The 19,106-nt window shown below is 37.4% G+C and overlaps 1 protein-coding gene and 1 pseudogene across 1 annotated transcript; both read right to left on the reverse strand.

Moving 5' to 3' along the window:
• Positions 1–828: 828 nt before the first annotated feature.
• LOC126966088 (odorant receptor Or1-like) lies at positions 829–14,704 on the reverse strand. The gene is made up of 9 exons (XM_050809963.1): positions 14,632–14,704; positions 14,367–14,547; positions 12,883–13,020; positions 11,740–11,908; positions 10,168–10,271; positions 9,294–9,393; positions 3,340–3,444; positions 1,552–1,707; positions 829–950 (listed from the first exon to the last, which is right to left on the reverse strand). The coding sequence occupies exons 1-9, from the start codon at positions 14,702–14,704 to the stop codon at positions 897–899; spliced, it is 1,080 nt and encodes a 359-aa protein (XP_050665920.1). The 3' UTR covers positions 829–896.
• Positions 14,705–15,651: 947 nt separating this feature from the next.
• LOC126966089 (uncharacterized) lies at positions 15,652–16,769 on the reverse strand (annotated as a pseudogene).
• Between the last annotated feature and the right edge of the window lie 2,337 nt (positions 16,770–19,106).

Raw genomic sequence — 19,106 nt, forward strand, 5'->3', positions numbered from 1 at the left:
AACAAAGAAAGAATAACGTAAATCGGATGATAAATCTCCGAGTAATCGATGTATATACATAAAATAAATACCGATCGAATTGATAACCTCCTCCTTTTTGTAGTCGGTTAAAAACTGATTCTGAATAAGTAATTATATTATGAGCTTAGCTACTATCTGTATTAGCATTATAAATATCATCCTGTAGTTAATGAAAGCACAACAATTAGCACAAAACTCTTAATAGCTTTTATTTACAAACTTGTGAAGGGGTGAAACTTACAAAACAAATAATTATCAATAATAACGCAGTAGATACAAGAAGTATCAAATAAAATTACAAAGAACTTAGTTTGTTTGTAATACAGCTAATTATAATGTAAGGACTTAGATTTAGGATTGGTCTCCGCTGCGATCCACTAGATTCCGCACTACCTAAGAATAATAGATTTTTTATTACGTTAACTTTTAGATGCTTGTGTGCGTGGCATCTTGACACTCAATGGCATCTTTCAAATTTTATATGTTGCTTCGTGTGTTGATATTAATAAAATACAAAATACTTACTGATGATATGTGATCCTAGTGTCTTACTTATTTCTTGTAGTATTATTTTTACAAAGTTTTACTACGCAACCTTTAAAATTTAGTTTCAATTATTAACAAAGTTTAACAGAACATGTGGCACGTCAACGTCACACATTGTTCGAGACCGGCTCGAGTACATACGCACTTGGGCGTGGTATTAGCTGCCGGACTTTGCGACTACGCCTGCGGTATCTGGTTGGAGCACAGCGGAGTCCCATCCTCAATCTAAGTGTAAGGATAATGTTTAAATAATAAATCTATGCCTAGTTCATTAATGGTTTTTGCTTTTGGTGTACTAAAGAATGACGTGAATCATTGGTCCGCCATTACTATTGTTTCGTTTGATTTAAAACTGCGAGATACGAATATGACATCCTCAAGATCTGTAACAAATAAAGCATAAATAAATATGATAAACATAAAGTGAAAACTGCAAAATTGCATATATAAAGGTGTACGCGGTCTGTTTTAATATTCTTTGGATTAGATTCATATATGAGATACAGAACTAGTCTAGGAAATTTTGATTGTTTTTTCTGGAAAAGGAGAATAAACGAGTGTACTTGATAGACTTAGGCTGGGCTTAGGTAATTAGCACTGCACTATCTTGCAGTACCAAAGTAATCCAGCCTTTTAAGTGTACAAATATGGTTTTTTGAAGACAATGTTGCATTGACCTGAAAACACCGCACAATGAAGCTGATTCATGTTGTTTGTACGTGGAAGGAATTTCCTTTAAAAGCCACTATTTAAACCACCACATGTAGAATAACTATTCCGAGCTCTCCTTGTGGTAAATGCGGTTGAAGACACACAATGAAGTGACACCTCTACGCATCGCCAAGCGATTGAGCTTTCTCTGAATCTCTTACTGCAATCAAACTGATTTTTGTCGCAAAATAGCGGTTCAGACACGTAGGTACAGGAATGGGCTTGTGATTATACCTTGAAATGCTATTCATTTTAAAATTTCCAGCTACTCACCGAGACGAAGGTATTTCTCGAGAGGGTGATGTAATGTCCGGCTCGAAGGACCATTGGCTGGTTCATGCGCATCATTGTGAAGCACAGCATTCGCTTGAACTTCGCGTCTTGTTCGTGCCACGAGCACTGGTATAGCACTTGGTGTAGTTCCTCACTCTTCAAATAATATATATTACGAGTTTAGTACAGTTATTTATATGTTTTTACAAGTTTTCTAACAGTGCCTTTGTTAGAGGATCCATTCTTTCGCTTCAAATTCATTAACAAGACATTGAAATACAGGAATTTGAGTGACGTGAGGAGTATTGAGGATGTTTGGGAAGGAAAAGACGTTCAGATAGATAAATCTAAACGTTCGCTACGTTTAAAAATCAATTTAATTCGTTTGAGGCTTTTTGGATGGGTTATTCACGTAATATCCATCATTAATACCAATCTATAAGTACTGGGTGACTGGCGCTGGCCGTTATGAAAACTCGTCTAGACCGATCGCGTCATATAAACCTTATAGATCGCTTTTTAGTCACCAAAAGCCCTCGTGTACGAGGTAGTTAAGTTGTACTACAGTAAAGTTCATTCAAATTGTACAATTCTAACACAATCTCGGGTGGGCTGGTTCCTAAATGACCATAATGTTATGTGTATTGATTTATACTTAATATTTATTTTAAAATTATAATGAAACTAACATAACTTTAAATTGGTACAACTTACATTCTTTGAGTCTCTGTAACTTTCTTCGTATAACATTTTATAATTATTATATTACCTACAGCTAGACTCTAGAGCATAATTTCTTCATGCAAATTTTACATACAAAACAGTAAAAAAAATTTTTTCACTGAAGTTGGAATGTAATCTTGTAACACTAAAATACTCTAAAGACTAACGTAACGTCTCCAGCTTTTAAAGAATATATTTTTTGAAGAGATAAGAATACGATAATTTATTCTATTCTAGGTATATACTCTATTGTTGGTTAATGTGCTGTGCTTCCCCGGGGCGTAAAAAGAATAGGGGAGTCCCAGGCCCATGGGTGTCGTAAGAGGCGACTAAGGGCTTTTTAAATGTGGGATAGTCACGCTGCCGTCTTATGACGTCAGCAATCGGGCCAGACTCGTCCGGGTTAATTACCGCACTCGCACAGAATACCGGCGTGATGTAGCGGCCTAGTGCCGCTATGTTTTGCACGGGTTAGTGTCGAGGACCGGTGGCCAATCCCCCCTGAGCTTTCTTCCACGTACTACAAAGCTGTGGAATGAGCTTCCTTGTGTGGTGTTTCCGGGACGATACGACATGGGTACCTTCAAAAAAGCGCGTACTCCTTCCTTAAAGGCCAGCAACACTCCTGTAATTCCTCTGGTGTTGCAAGAGATTGTGGGCGGCGGTGATCACTTAACACCAAGTGACCCGTACACTCGTTTGTCCTCCTTTCCATAAAAAAAAATGGTTTGTTCAACCTCTTATAATTAAAAACTGTAAAATAATAATTATGTATGTATTTTAATCTAATTCAATATAATTGTAAGTCAACTTTTAAAGTATCATATAATTGTGATTAATTTTTTTTTAAAACATAAATTTTTCTATTTTTAATTTACTTATTTGCTTCTTACATATTAATGGTATTTGCGCCTAAAAATTAGGTAGCACTCAGCTTGTATTTGTGTCAATATTATTTTGTATGTATTAGTGTATATTTTGTTGGTGCAATAAATAAAGAAATACTAAGATATTTTGTTCATCATCAAATGTCCTTGTTCATTTGAATGTATAACTTCAACTTACAGTGGCTGTAAGCTCGTGTCCACACCAGCAACACAGAAACAGCTGGCTTATCATCACGAGAAGGTACGTCACTATCGAAACCATTTGCATGCTGCACCATTCGACCTGTTCCATTGAATAATACTACATTAAAATATCAAAAAGTCAAAATATAATTTTAAAATTATTTTTTCATGCCAATGACGTTCTATACACATATAATGTCATATCATTCGCAGTCTGATAGCGGAAAGGCAAAAGTGCTGCTTAAAGACAATGTAATCGGGCCCTAAACATACGTAGCCTAAACTGAATAAATGTTTTACACTGCTGCTTATTGACCAAGAATATTTAAACAACTGGAGTAAATGCAGCAATGTATAGATATAGCAGCCGCAGCTTATTATGGTATGGTGTAGTACAGTGTAATATGCGATAATGTTCCTTATTTCAGCTTTGTTTTCATATGACGCTGATTTATATATAAATGTGTGTGCGGATCCCGCATCGTCCTAAAATTTTGGTAGGTGGTTGCGCCAGGGAATTTAAAGTGGACTGTATTAATAGAAGGGGGTACTCAGGTGAACAGAACAGGAATCATTGAAGTAAAGGGAATAGCCGGTACTCACCTCTTCTGCAAGATCCTGGGTTCTCCTATATTCGCCTGGGTGTGCTGGCGAACCACAATATATATATATCGCGGGACACTTAACCAAGAAATCACTACGATCTCACGGCGGCAAATCAACAGGAATACGAAGATTTCCTGGATTTATGCTTAGATGTTGCGGGAGCTCAACCTTCGCGTGCGGTTACTTGACGGAAATGTGTGTTACGCCATACGACCATAGATGTCGCGGCTCGCGGTTATTCTTAACTTGTACCGGCTAAGGTGCTAGGATAAAAGTGTAAGGGGTTAAGGAAAAGGTTGTGTGTTATTTGGACAATTGGCGTTACCATTTTCACCCCCTTTTAATGGGTCACCATTAAAAACCCTTCATAAGATAAGAAAAAACTATGACTCTAGATACGCACGATGTAAGAGTACACATACGGATACAGAATCACGGCGGAACGGTACAATATTAATCATACAAAAAAAACAATATTACAATATTAATAAACAAACTAAAGCGGTTCGCGTAAATAAAGAAATATTAATAAACAAGACTTACTCTAAATATATATTAAAACAAGCGGTAGAATAATAGAAGCGCGGTAATATTTTATTGTTTAGGCAAAGGACACAAACGAGCGACCGGTCGTAGGTAAGTTCCCTTGACGGTTCTTATAGTGCAAACGCGCGTGGCGCCGTCCTTCGAGGGATGAACCTTCTCTATGAGCGCCAGGGGCCAAGATAGAGGAGGAAGACTATCATTGATTACAATTACTACTGTCCCTGGCTCTATGGATGCGGTTGGAGTATTCCACTTCTGCCGAACTTGTAAGCTGTGGAGGTATTCCATTCTCCAGCGGTTCCAGAACGACTCAACCAAATTATCTAATAACGAATGTCTATGAAATAAGCTGACTCGGTCAGACTCCACTTCAGGCTCGGGTATAGAGTTTAATGGAGCGGTATGTAAGAAATGAGCTGGCGTTAGAGCCGAGAGCTCAGCGGGGTCAGAGCTCAGTACTGTCAGCGGTCGCGAGTTGAGCAGACACTCTATCTGAGTGAGGACAGTACAGAGTTCTTCATATGATAAAAGTTGATGTCCGATTACTCGGAACAGATGCGTTTTCACTACTTTTACAACGCTTTCCCAGGCACCTCCGAAGTGCGGAGAATTTGGAGATATAAACTTCCACGTTATTCTACTCTCCGCGTACTCTATTTCTAATTTCGTACGGTACTATACATCGAGGAATTCATATAACTCGCGAAGATAGGCTCCCTCCCCCTCCTAGAAAGAAACCTCTTCAACGCTGCGAGACAGCTTGGAGTGCTGAGGTCTGTGGCTAACTCAACGTGTACAGCACGAGTAGTGAGGCATGTGAAAATGCAAAGATACGCCTTTTCACTGCGGACGCCACGGCGACGTATCGGTGTACAAGCGATAGGACCTGCGTAGTCGCAGCCTGTATGCGTGAATGCCTTAATAACTTGGCGTGTACGACAATCGGGTAAGTCTGCCATTAGCGGGTAATTGGGGCGCGGTTTTAAGCGAAAGCAAGGATTGCACATGTGGACGCGCTGTCTCACAATGCGGCGTGCGGACAAGATCTAGAACTCTTGGCGCAAGAGGGACATCAGTAGTTCTGGTCCGGCGTGTAAATTTTTTACGTGATAGTGGTCGATAATCATACTTACTATATGATCACTGCGCGGTAATATAACGGGATGCTTATGAGCATAATCTAAAGCGGAATTGGATAGTCGACCACCTACAAGAATTAAACCGTTGACAATGAAGGGCCTTAGTCGATTAAAAGCTTGTGAACAAGGTTTATTATTTTTTATGTCATTATATTCTACTGCAAAATATTTGCTTTGCAGAGCGCGGAGTATTTTATTTTGAGCGGAGTTCATTTCACTGGCAGATACTGAGTCAGTTCTGCGACGGTCTACAGACGCTGTAATAGCGCTGCGGCGTGGTTTTACATTTATAAATCTATAAACGTAAGAAACAATGCGAAGTAATTTAGGCCACGATGAAATACGAAGCGCTAAATCATATAGCACGCAATACTTTATTGGTGAAGACACCATATGCGTTAAAAGCTTTTGTTCAGGTACGTTACTAATAATTTATCCCTCTAAATCTTTAAGCGGCCATTCAGACGTATTTGACGAAGCCCATGATGGTCCATGCAGCCATAGAGGATGCGTTACTAACTTCTGCGGCAAAATACCACGCGAAAGGACATCAGCAGGATTCTCGGTACCTGAGACGTGATAAAAGTTGTCAGCCGGAATGTTTTCCGTAATCTGAACAATGCAGTTGGCGACAAATGTTTGCCACTTATGCGGTGAGCTTTTTGTCCAATATAACGCTACCTTAGAGTCAGTAAAGGCGTATACATCAATCGGACCATAATTGGAATAACTGTCGAGGACAGCGCGGAGTAACTTAGCCATTAAAACCATAGCACATAGTTCTAAACGTGCAATTGTGACGGGTTTTGTCGGGCTGACTTTAGATTTAGCACATACTAATCGAACAGTATTGCCTGATGACGCGTTAACATGAGCGTAAATAACTGACCCATAAGCCCATTCAATAGCGTCAGAAAATCCTAAGAGTGTAACTTTACAACCAATAAATACACAGTCATTAAGAGACGGCAACTCTAAACAGAACTGTTTCCACTGTTTTATAATATAAGAGGGCGGTTCATCATCCCATTGGAGCCCGAGCTGCCAAAGTTCTTTTATCAATAACTTGGCATATACAATGGTGGGAGCAACGAAACCCATTATATAGGCGGGCAGCTGACGACAAGATGGAGCGCTTAGTACACTTCTCATCTGCGGCGGGAGTGGTAACTTTAAAATAGAAAGCATCCTCAACGTTATGCCAATGCAAGCCTAATATTTTGTGTTGCATGGATTTGTCAAATTCAACATCACAGGGAATTTTATGAGAGTCAGGAATATGTTTTAAAACAGTTTGACTGTTACTATTCCATTTGACGAGATCCCACTGTGCGCCCTTGAACAAGTCAATAGGTTGACGTGCAGTAGCGACTGCTTCTCGTTCAGTGGGAACCGAGAATGCGTGATCATCCATATATTGAGATGAAAACGCGATAGCACTCGCGAGCGGGTATTTTTCTCCGTCGTCTTCTATGAGTTGCCTTACTGTACGCAACGCATGGTACGGGGACGACGCTAAGCCGAAACAAACTCTTTGAAAACAATATAACTGCAATGGTTCGTCAGGATGAAAGCGGTATAAAAAACATTGATAGCGGCGGTCACATTCGCGCATACCTAGCTGCAAGAACTGTTGGCGGCAGTCTGTCGTCATAGCAAGGGCATAAAAACGAAAATTCAAAATAATTATTATTAAGTCGCCTTGCAAGTTCGGCCCTGTATGTAATATATCATTGAGCGATATCTTACTTCCAGTAGTAGGGGTGGAGGCGTCCAAAGACAAAATATCCAATACGTAAACGAGTGGTTTTGTCTTCACGCACTACACCAAAATGCGGAATAACGTAAATCGGATCGTGAGCATCATAGCGCGACGCGGGTTCGATGTAATTTCTCGCGATATACTCTCGTATAACATCATCATAAGCCAATCTCAATTTCGGGGAAGCTTCTAATTTTCTTTCGAGACACAGAAAGCGCCTACGTGTGATATCGAAAGAGTCACCAAGTGTGTACACATCCCCTTCGAACGGAAGGGCAACTATGTATCTCCCACTACTGGGATCGCGGTTCGTGGTTTCTTTATAAAATATTTCGCATTCAACATCTTCTGGGTGTTGAGTGGGCGCCGTGGAGGGAGAATCTTCAAGCTCCCAGAATCGCTTGACTAAGGAGTCAATAGCAACGGGCTCTTGAGCAGCACAACAAGTCAGAACATGTTGTGAATGATATGTAGATATTGTAGGTACGGAACCCATTAACACGTACCCTAACAACGTGCGGAACGCGGAAGGTCCTGGTGAGCCACGGGGTGCGGATATTATTTCAGAGAGAAATAAATGCGGGTATATAGAAGCACCTATTAAGGCGTCAATTTTATTTGGTACTCCGAAGGACTCGTCAGCCAGCGGTAATTGCGATAAGCGTGATAACACGGATTGGTCTATCGAAGCGGTAGGTAAGAGATCGGTAATCTGATCAACAACGAGCGGTGAAAAATCAAAATAAATGTTGTTGTCAAAGCGGGAATAAAACCTTAAATTAATAAGCGAATTGTTAATTATTTTTTGTTCGCCACCGAACCCTTTCACAATAATACGTTCGGTGCTTAGCGGTTGATATCCTAGGCGATTGCAACATTCTTGCGTGATGAACTGACATTGCGATCCGGAGTCAAAAAGTATTCTAATGACTTGCGGTTTATTATTAATATCGTAAACAATAACTTGAGCGGTTGGTAATAATACAGCGGTGTTTGTATTCTGAGCGCGGGATGTATGATTTCTCGCACATAGTGCAACATTGTTACGCACGGCGATATGCTCGTCACCACGGGTGTCCGAATGTCGCGGTTATGGCTGTGATGGTGATATTTCTCTGGTAAAATGTAGCATTGTATGATGGTTTGATTTACAAACGCGACATGATGTACGAGAAGAACAATTACTAACGCGGTTTTCTTTTATGAATTTAAATCGCTCCTGAGGAGACATTTTATTGAACTCCTGACATTAAAATAAATGTTGATGAGTAATGTCTTACACAAACATTTGCGGGAAGCAGCGGCAGTATTGAGATACGTTTGATAAGTCGGGGCGGTGTTATTGGAACGGCGGTAATTATTATTACTTCGCGAAGTACTAACAATCGCACTAGTACCTTGCGAACGTTCCAACACTTTAACGCGGGACTGTATAAATTCGACCAACCTATCAAAGCTAAGCATCTCGGATCCACACTGGGTCTCGAATGCACGCACCGTCTCAAAATCTAGCCTTTCACATGCAATATGTACTAATATTAAATCACTGAGATTTTATAACTTTAAGTTTTGCAAGGCGCGCACTGCACTTACAAAATTATCATTAAATTAATTAAAGTTAAACGCGGAACCCGATTGTATTGATTTAAATCCTAACATTTGATTTAAATAAGCAGAGACGAGCAACCGCTTGTCGTCGTACTTGTCTGTTAGGATTTTCAAGATTAAGTTATAATTCTCAGCGCTCGGAGAAATACCTGAGATCACACTAAGAACCTTTGGTGACAGTTTTCCTAACAAATAATATAGCCTTTCAGTATCTCATAACGACGGATTGTCATGCACGGTAACCTTGAAACTATCATAAAACAAAGGAAAGTCACAAAATATTCTTACTGCCAGAATCCTAAAAGCGGACATGCAAATGAGACCAACACTTCCAGTTAGTTGAAATAACAGGTACGTATGGTAAGTGTTCTCCACTAAGTCCTTCATTCTGAAAAAATAATGAAAATTTAATATACTTGATTAAAATAATTTTACCCGGAAGACGTCCACTGCTGGACAAAGGCCTCCACCAAATATCGCCATGACGATCGGTCCTGCGCTGCCCTCATGACACACTTTTCACATAAATTATCTTGCCCCATGTTAAGCATATATAGCCTGTGTTATGGGTTACAAGACAATGATATATTTAATACAATATACTTACTTAAACATACATAAATTCATATAAACATACATAAATACATTTAAACATCCATGACTCGGAAACAAACATCTAACATCTATTCCGACGATGTTAACCAGACCGTCGGTCCATCTTGTGGGGGCCCTATCAGCACTAAGTCTTCCGGTACATGGTCACCATTCGAGGACTTTACTGCCCCAACGGCCACCTGTAAGTCGAGCTATGTGCCCTGCCCATTGCCACTTCAGTTTCGCAACCATACCGCTGGGCTATGATGATAACTTTGGTTCTCCTATGGATTTCTTCATTTATGTTTCGATCTCGCAGGAAAACTCCGAGCATAGCTCTCTCATAAGGCCCATAGTTAGCGACCACGTCTGCGTTCCATATGTCATCACTGGCAACACACAGCTTCGTCTTCAGAGACGTATTTTGGACGAGAAGATTTTACGGTGCTTTCCGAACCGGATGGGCAGCATCCGAGGTGGATTGGACCTACACAACTGATTTTAATTATTAATAGGAAATTCCTAATATTTCTAGTTAATAATGTATAAAGACAATTATTTAACTTACATTACCACAGCTTGGTGTTGTTTTACGCATTCTAATAACATCCTATTGTTTCTTAAATAAAATATTGATTTATCCTCACCATTTTCTCTATCGTTAGTTTTTATCTGTAAAAGTACCAACTGTATAATATTATTGTTTGTACGCAGTACTCACAGTTAAAAAAACTTAGTGATAAATTGTTACAATTTCATTTTTATTTATACGGGAAGCGTAATATATACCTAAGCGTATATATAGGGCGCATCAATTACCATCAGCTGACCGTCCTGCTCGTCTCGTCTCTTATTTTCATATAAAAAAAATTTATATACAGGAATGTAATAAGTACCTACTATATTTTATAACTAGCTGCCCCGACAGACGTTGTTCTGTAGATAATAAAAAAAATACTGTTTTATAGAAATTTGCCAATAATATTTCAAAACATCAAGAATTATTTCGTAAAAAATGCTCCCTGTTGTTATAATGAAATTGTTTCACAGCGGAACTGTCAAACCGTGCGTCACTAAATTCTCTCATAGAAAATATGTCCACACAAAACAAATACTAAAAATAAAAATAATTATGGGTCCCAAATCGAAATAAAAACTATCCTATCTCTCAAATTGGACCAAACTGCACTCCATGAAGTAATCCCCATTAAAATCCGTTCATTAGTTTAGGAGTCCATCGCAGAGAAACAACGTGTCACGTAATTTATAAATACTAGCTGACCCAGCAAACGTTGTATTGCCGATATTAAAATCGCGATACAAAAGTAAGGTTTGATAGTAGATGGGTGAAAATTTGATGTTGTATGTATTTTTTATGCTGACTCATAATCAAACAAATTGAAAAAAAAAATGTCAAAAAAAAAAAAAATCGTGTGGACCACCCTTAACATTTAGAGGTATGAAAAATAGATGTTGGCCGATTCTCAATATGCTTACAAAATTTCATGAAAATCGGTCAAGCCGTTTCGGAGGAGTACGGGAACGAACATTGTGACACGAGAATTTTATATATAAGATTAAGATGTATTTTGTAGTCATCTCATCAAGGTAACAGTGGCAATAGAAATTAATTGCACCAATTTGTAACTTTCTTGTCATCGATTTAATAATACATCTATAACAATATTAATATATCTCCGTTAGCCTGAACTGCTCTGTAATCCGTACATCTGACTAAAGTCCCACAGTGTGGGATTCTATAATATAACCCGAGGTTTCGTGACCTTTTCGGAGCACGTTTTCAGGGCACTGTCCCTTTTTAATCCTTTGATTATTTATAGTATTTTATTTAAATGTAACATTTCACCGGTGAGTATAGTTTCTGTGTATAATAATGCTAAAAATCATTATACAGTGCAGGGACACATTCGTCATACCGTTTTTGGCGAGAAGCAATGTGATTGGTCAATTCTGACCTCTTCATGGACGCCACGCCCGTACCCCCACATAAATTATTTGACGCGGACTCATAGTAAAAAGTGGTTATAGTTGTAATAAGGGTCAAATTTCTTTAAAATTTCCTCAGTTCATCCTTTTAACTCCTAGTCGCTATTTTTATTGTAAGAACAGTAAGACTCACACTCATAATTTTATTCATGATGATTTCCATCTGCGCACATACAAATATAACACTGGACAATGTAACGCTATCCACACCGAAGTACATGCATGCACTGATGCAGATCGTTGTCAGTTGGAATATGTAGCCCAGTTGGTACTGAGGGGATAAGCCTGGATCCACCGGCATCCTGGCAAATCATTGAATGTTATTTACATGAAAAATAAACAATTATAATAAATAAAGAAATACTGGGTCTCTTCATACTTTATTTATTTTTGTCTTCAACACACAAAACGATAATATTATTCAATTACTTAAGGACAAAGACAATTTACAGAACAATGCGCAAATTAAAAATTCAATAAATCTTCTACATATTAGTACAAAATTCGCTACAAAAATCTAAATTTGAATTAAAATTTTTCACTCAAAGTTAAATTGGCCGCTTTGAGCTGACCACTAACTTAACACGAGCAGTAGGTATGCATAACATTTTTATGTTTTTTCCTGGTGTTAACATTATGATTATCACAGTCTCTAGAAAATTCGCTAATGTTTAAGTAAGGAGGATTACTGTTGTGACCAAAATATAATTAGAGGCGATTGACGAACAATAAACGGCTAGACTCCCAATCGCGTAGTAAAAGATCGTCAAAAAATGTCCGAGCGGCGTTGTACATACGTATACATTAACTTATATAGATAACATTAAAACATTCATTCAAATTAACACTTTAATTCGTGGCAGTAATGTTCGAAGTCTATTGTATATGCTCATTAGAAGTAGGTAGTAACACTATGTCTCGCGCGAGACCGAGGCGAACACGAGGCAAGAACATTTTGCTTTAGCAATTGAAATGTAATTATTTAGCAAAATGATTAAAACGTCAAGTTAGTTACATTTTTTTTAATTATAAAGTGGCACTTACCTGATATACGACACTCCATCTTTTTTAAGTTTGGATATACTGCTTTTTGGGCAGTTTTTCACTGAACACATTGTTATTGCGTGGCGTTGTATTCTAAGCGCGGTCAAAACTGATAATGCCTAATAGACACGTAGGTAGAGTATTAAAATTTTTGACCGTGATTGTGAGTCTAGTTTTTTATTGTACGTGAATGATAGTTGGTACATCATTTAATTTATTAGTAATTACGTACCACATATCGAAAGGAAATTTACGGTGACCAATATCATCGAATAATGGCTTTAGTGCCCACAGACCGCAAGTCACTTCAGCACTTATCAGAAACGTTAGTAACAAGCGTTTTATTCTTCTTGCTTGAACCGTTAAAATACTGTAACGAGAATATAGCAACAATTATAAATTAATTAATTATCTAAATATTGTGTTGATGTTGTCACACCACTGTACAGAGTAAATGTTTTTTTTTAAATTAATTAGTGTTCCGTATAAAAAATTCAAATAACGGAACCCCTATAGGATCATTCGTGCGTCCATCTGTATGTTCGTCTGTGTGTCATAGCCAATTTGTTCCGAATCTATTGGACCAAATCAGGTGAAATTTGGTGGGATGGTGTTATCCTATAGATATACAGATGCGCGAAGTAAATAAATATATTATTTTAAATAAGGATCATTCGGGCAATAATTTCGAAAACTAAAAAAATTCGTTCGCTCGTTATGAGGATTTCAAATATATTTTTGTTATTATTGTTAAAAAAATACTTTTGATTTTATTCATGAAAGAAGACAAAAATTGACCATTCCCTCCGCCTGGTCTTCGAAACTACCGAGCCTAAAATTTGATAGTATGGATAGATTTGTAGATTACAGGAAAACCTAAAAGAATACCTTCAATTAGTTCCTCACAACGAAATAGTATATTCAAAATTCACATTCAGTAAGAGTACCTCTTGTAAAGCATACCACAATAGAATAAAAACATTTGACTTTGGCATTGTACGGAACCACGCGTGTTCAACTCGCACTTGGCCGGTTTTTTAAACATAAATTACCTACTACAGCGGAATGAAAACGTATGTATCCAAAAAGATACAGATCCATCAGTTCCATTTCGAACGAATTCGAAAATCTCGTAGTTTTGAAGCGAAACATTTTTTAGAATCGTTAGATTTGAATTTCGATGAAACGAAAAGCGAGACGATAGAGACTCAAACAGGTAAATGTATAGGATTCAGCCGGCGAGAGAATGAGATAGACACATCAATTCATAAGATAACGTGGAGGAAATTAGGAAGCATTATGTACAGTGTTCATAGTTGAAGAAGAGATTGTCTTCCGGTACATAACCACGTGGTATACATGGGAAAAGGCACTAGATACAAGAGTAACATCGGAAAACTTTATCGGTGTAATTCTTTGTTCTGAATTGGCCAGGGATGCAACGAGCGCATACGCTGCAGAGGAACCAAAAGATTTTCGTAGGACAGAATGCATGAGAAAAGCCACGACAGAATGTTTATTTTAACTGGAGATAGCAAAAGCTAGATTCTTCTCCCGTGGGATTGATAGGGATTACAAAACTCCTTGTCTTGACAGACTTCCCTGAGCTTATCCTATCGCATTAGACTTTAATCCAACATTTCTTATTCTTACAACCGATACGGGGCGAATACTTATAAAGCTTATTAAGATTAAACTTATTGTTAATAACCTTACCGCTCATGAATTTTCGACTGCGGCCTGAAAACTTCACTGTTCATTTGCAATAGAATAGCTTCTAACATATCGCTATTGGTATGGAGTACTGTAATTTTAAAACACAGACAAGCCTGCGTGAACAGTACGTAAGACGCTTGCGAAACAGCGTCTAAATCACCCCATACGATGACAATATACATCAATTGAAACAATAAAAATAAATACTGCAATGTAATCATAAATATTCTGTAGAATTTTGCAGTCATTGTTTCATTTTCACATGGTATCCAAACTCCTAAGAATTTCATTAGAGTTTTAGCTCGAAACAAAAATATATTTACTGGATCAAACGTCATTCTTGTTACCTGTTCTACATGCCACTAAGGATTAGATTTACAAATAATAGTATTATTTTCGATTGTTTTCGTTAAGACAAGCTATTTATTTATGTTATTACACGCTATTTTATCATTCGTAATGATCCAATTTGTATACTTAGTAAGCCATTGAAATACTTAGTTGATGATAGTGTAATTACCTACCTAATAGTAGATAATATGTGCAACTTATCTACTTATTTTATTTAGAGCTTTATTTCCTTAGATATTACCTTCTAAATAAATTATTATTAGTTTTTTTATTTATTTGAATACTCATATTTAATATTACAATTTGTACCTATATAAACACATTTTGTTAGTCTCTATTATCGATTTAGGGAAAAATTCAAAAGACACTGTAAAAGCCTCCTCGATTCATTTCCATTTATTCAAATGTCATGCAATTGTTATCCACAATTTTCCTGCTATTTCTACGATTTCGTCGCCTAATCTCTTATCTGCCTCGATTATGTTTCCTATTAATGGTGTGCCAGTTCAATTGTACTTTAGACCTTTAGTCCTTGTATATGTGCAGATGTGATTCGGTCTGAAGGGCGCTGTAGCCAGTGAAATTACTGAGCTAATGAGACATTACCCGCTCAGCATTATTATTACGGCATTAGCCGCTCAGAATTTTTGGGTTCTTCAATCAATTACCATCAGCTGAATTATTGTCATAAAAAAAATTTTGAACGCAGAACGGATTAGTAATAATTTTTTTAGTGCTCAATGTCTCTGCTATCATACACGGTGTAAAAAAAGTATACTAGTGATATACGAGTATTAGTCAGAAACTCCTTGGAGTTTTATAATGTTTTAAACTAAATTGTCAATTTTCAATCAGTGTTTTTCTTCTTTTATATTATTATAATATTGTAAATCTTTTATATTATTATAATTATAATTTCTTCTTTTATAAATTTTTTATTGTCTTCATTGTATCGACAAGACATTATTGCAATGGGCTTGCAATCAAGAGAGACATTTGAAAATTTCTTTTGACATTTGAAGCTTCGGCGACGCTGCATATTTTGATAGGATCCTTTGATCCACCAAATGATAGCTCAAGTGAAGAATGTTCGTTAAGAATATCATGTCCAATAATAAGATCAGCACATAGATTTTCACAATGAGCACTTGGATGTTATCCTAGTTAACTATGTTCTCCAATTTTGGCAGAGACATAAGATTGACTTTCTACTTGAGATGTAAGTGACGTGGACGGCATTGAAATAGTCTGACTACAGCGCATTTTCTTTAAACGACACATATTGAAGAAATCTTCATCAATAAAACTAATGGAGCTGCCAGTATCAATCAGTGCTTGAGCACGTATTCCTTTAATAAAGGCTGTTACAGTCGCTTTCTTTAAAGAACTTGAAAATGCTGCTATAATATATGCTATACTACTGTCGCTTCTGTCTGCAACCTCTAAAACAGCAGAAGAAGACGTGCTATATTTCTTGCTACGGAATACTTTAGCGAAGTGACCCTTTTTGGCACAAATTTGGCAGATAGCGTTGAAAGCTGGGCATATCTTCCTTAAATGAATAGGTCCTCCACAGAAAAAGCATTTATTTTTAAAGAAACTGCTGCTGTTGAAGCCTGATTTTCTGTTAAGTCTTAAACAGCACACTTGTAACATTGTACTTCTGTGAACTCACTTCGGCCATTTCTAATAATAATGCTAAATTGTAAGCTTGGTCTAGTGTTAGTGTGAAATTCTCAAGTAGTCTTAGGTGAATCTTATTTGACTTTATACCAGCAATAAATGCATCTCTAATGCTGTCTTCCTTGTTGGTCTCGGCACTTACTTTTGTAAATTCGCAGTCTTTGGCTAATAGTTTTAAACCTTGTATGTATGCGTCGACATCTTCTTCGTTGTGCTGATTTCTAGTGGCAAGCATGTTCATTATATTTCGTGGCTTAACATATATTTTATGAAGTGTGGTCATGGTGTGATGTCATGTGTGGCTTCATATGTAGTACATTGACTTATAAATGAATAGATCGTGGAAGATGAATGATTAGTTAAAATTCGAAGTTTTATCTCTTCATTTTCTTCCTTACCTCCAAGCGCCAAAAAATTTTCGAAATTCCGTTTCCAATGATCCTATTCTTTTGTAGCACATCTTGAGGATGGGTCAGCATCAAACCTTTCTGGGCGTAGGAATCTTTCCATTTTAGTTCCTGATTCTTAGGAACTTACAGGGACATGCGCGTATTTGGATGATATCACTGTATGTGGAAAAACTCAGGAAGAACATGATGAAAATCTGCATAAATTTATGGCATTAGCTAAAAATACAGTCTGACGTTAAATAAAAAAAGAGTTAATTCTCTCAGAACTCAATAAACATATTGGAATAAATATTAATCTGAAAGATCACAAAATAAAGCCAGACAGTGATCGTGTACGTCCACTATTGAACCTACACCACCAACAGATTTACTGTCTCTTAAAAGAGCAGTAGGCATGTTTGCACACTACAGCAAATGGATACCAAAATTTTCAGAGAGGATCTATGACCTCGCACATACACAGGTATTTCCACTAAAAAAGGAGTTGATTACAGCTTTTGAAAAACTTAAAGCTGACATTGCATAGGCAGCCGTTTATGCCACCGAGAACAACTCCCCATTCACTGTAGAAACTGACGCATGAAATCATTCTATTGCAGCAACTTTGTCTCAAGCCAAGTCTGCCAGACCTGTTGCATTTTCGCGAGAATGCTAAAACAGTAGTGAACTCAACCACTCGGCTATGGAGAATGAAACTTACGCCATAGTGACTGAGAAAATGGCGCCATTGTCTCATTGGCAAACCATTTCGTCATATTACTGATCAGGGGTCAGTATCATTCATATTCGATAATAAAATTACAAGCAAATTAAGAACGAAAAAATACAACATTGGCGTTTGGATTAAGCACTATTTAAATATGATATTGTGTATCAACTAGGAAAACAAAATGATGTTGCCGACGCTCTATCACCAATTTGTGCATCCATACCAACGCGAGCAGTCATCCTGGAATTATAAGAATGATATATAATCATAAATTGCCTTATTCTACCGAAGAAATCAAAAATACGATTAATTCATGTGGCATAAGCTGTGAAATTAAACCAAGATTGTACAAGGCACAAGAAGACCCAACAATTATCACAGCTACGTCGCCCATGGAAAGACTTAGTATCGACTTTAAAGGTCCAGTTCCTTCCACTACAAGAAATAAATATATTCTTACTGTAATCGATGAGTACTCTCGCTTTCCATTTGCATTCCCTTGCGCTGATATAAGCTTTGCAACGATCATGCATTTAAATTAAATATTTGTGCTATTCGGTCTACCATCTTACCTCCACTGAGACCGCGGAACCTCTTTTATGTCAAGTGAAGTTAAAAAAAATTGAACTCAAGCGGGATCGCTTCTAGTAGGACAACGCCATATAATCCTAGAGGAAATGGCCAAGTAGAACGATTTAACAGCACTCTTTCAAAAAAAGGGTGTTTACTCACACCAGAAGATCGACGAATGGAGTATCCATACCAACTTGGCTGACAGATCAGAACATGCGTAAATTTAATCGCGTCAATTCCAATCGTTGAGGAAGTGACAGTACTGCACGTGAATCCGGACGACTCCTATGCTCGCCTTGCTGATTTACGAGAATCAACGGTCTCGAATCGCAATTTACCTCCATTAGGGCAAGACAGTCAAGTTATTCAAAAAACACCTGATGTATTGAATAAATCGACGCAATCAAGTAATGATAACTATCACGATACTATCGATACAGAAGAGGTTGACCGTGAGACTGAACCACTCAATAGCCAGGAGAACGAGTCAAACCTATATCGGCCGACTCAAATTCGACAATCATCAAGAGTAACGTACGTATCAAGAGTACGTAAATGACTAATTATTAGATTGACAAGAATTCTCCAGCCCTGAAGAATGATACATTAGTCAGAAACTCCTTGGAGTTTCATAATGTTTTAAGCAACATTGTCAATTGTATATCGAAAGCAAAAATCTTTATCATGCATATTTTGTTGATTAAAACCATTTTTCTTAAGGTTTTATCTTATTCATCAACAAGCTTAAAAAACATTAGGTACTTACTTAGGTAGTTTAGTTATCGTTCTTTCTTCGGTCCTTAGACTCAGGATATGAAATAGCCCACAATTATATATATGTTGCCCAAGGTTACCAAAATTGCTATAGTACGTGAATAAATAACTTTCTCAACTTTCCTAGCAGTGCAGACTGTAGACAAAGACAAGAGCAAGGGTAAATTTATTTAATAAATCAGATTTCTGAACGAATATATGATTCATGATGGGTGATGTGTCAAACGATAAGCTTACGTC

The sequence above is a fragment of the Leptidea sinapis genome, chromosome 9 (genome assembly GCF_905404315.1).
Source record: "Leptidea sinapis chromosome 9, ilLepSina1.1, whole genome shotgun sequence".
Classification (NCBI taxonomy): Eukaryota; Metazoa; Arthropoda; class Insecta; order Lepidoptera; family Pieridae; genus Leptidea; species Leptidea sinapis.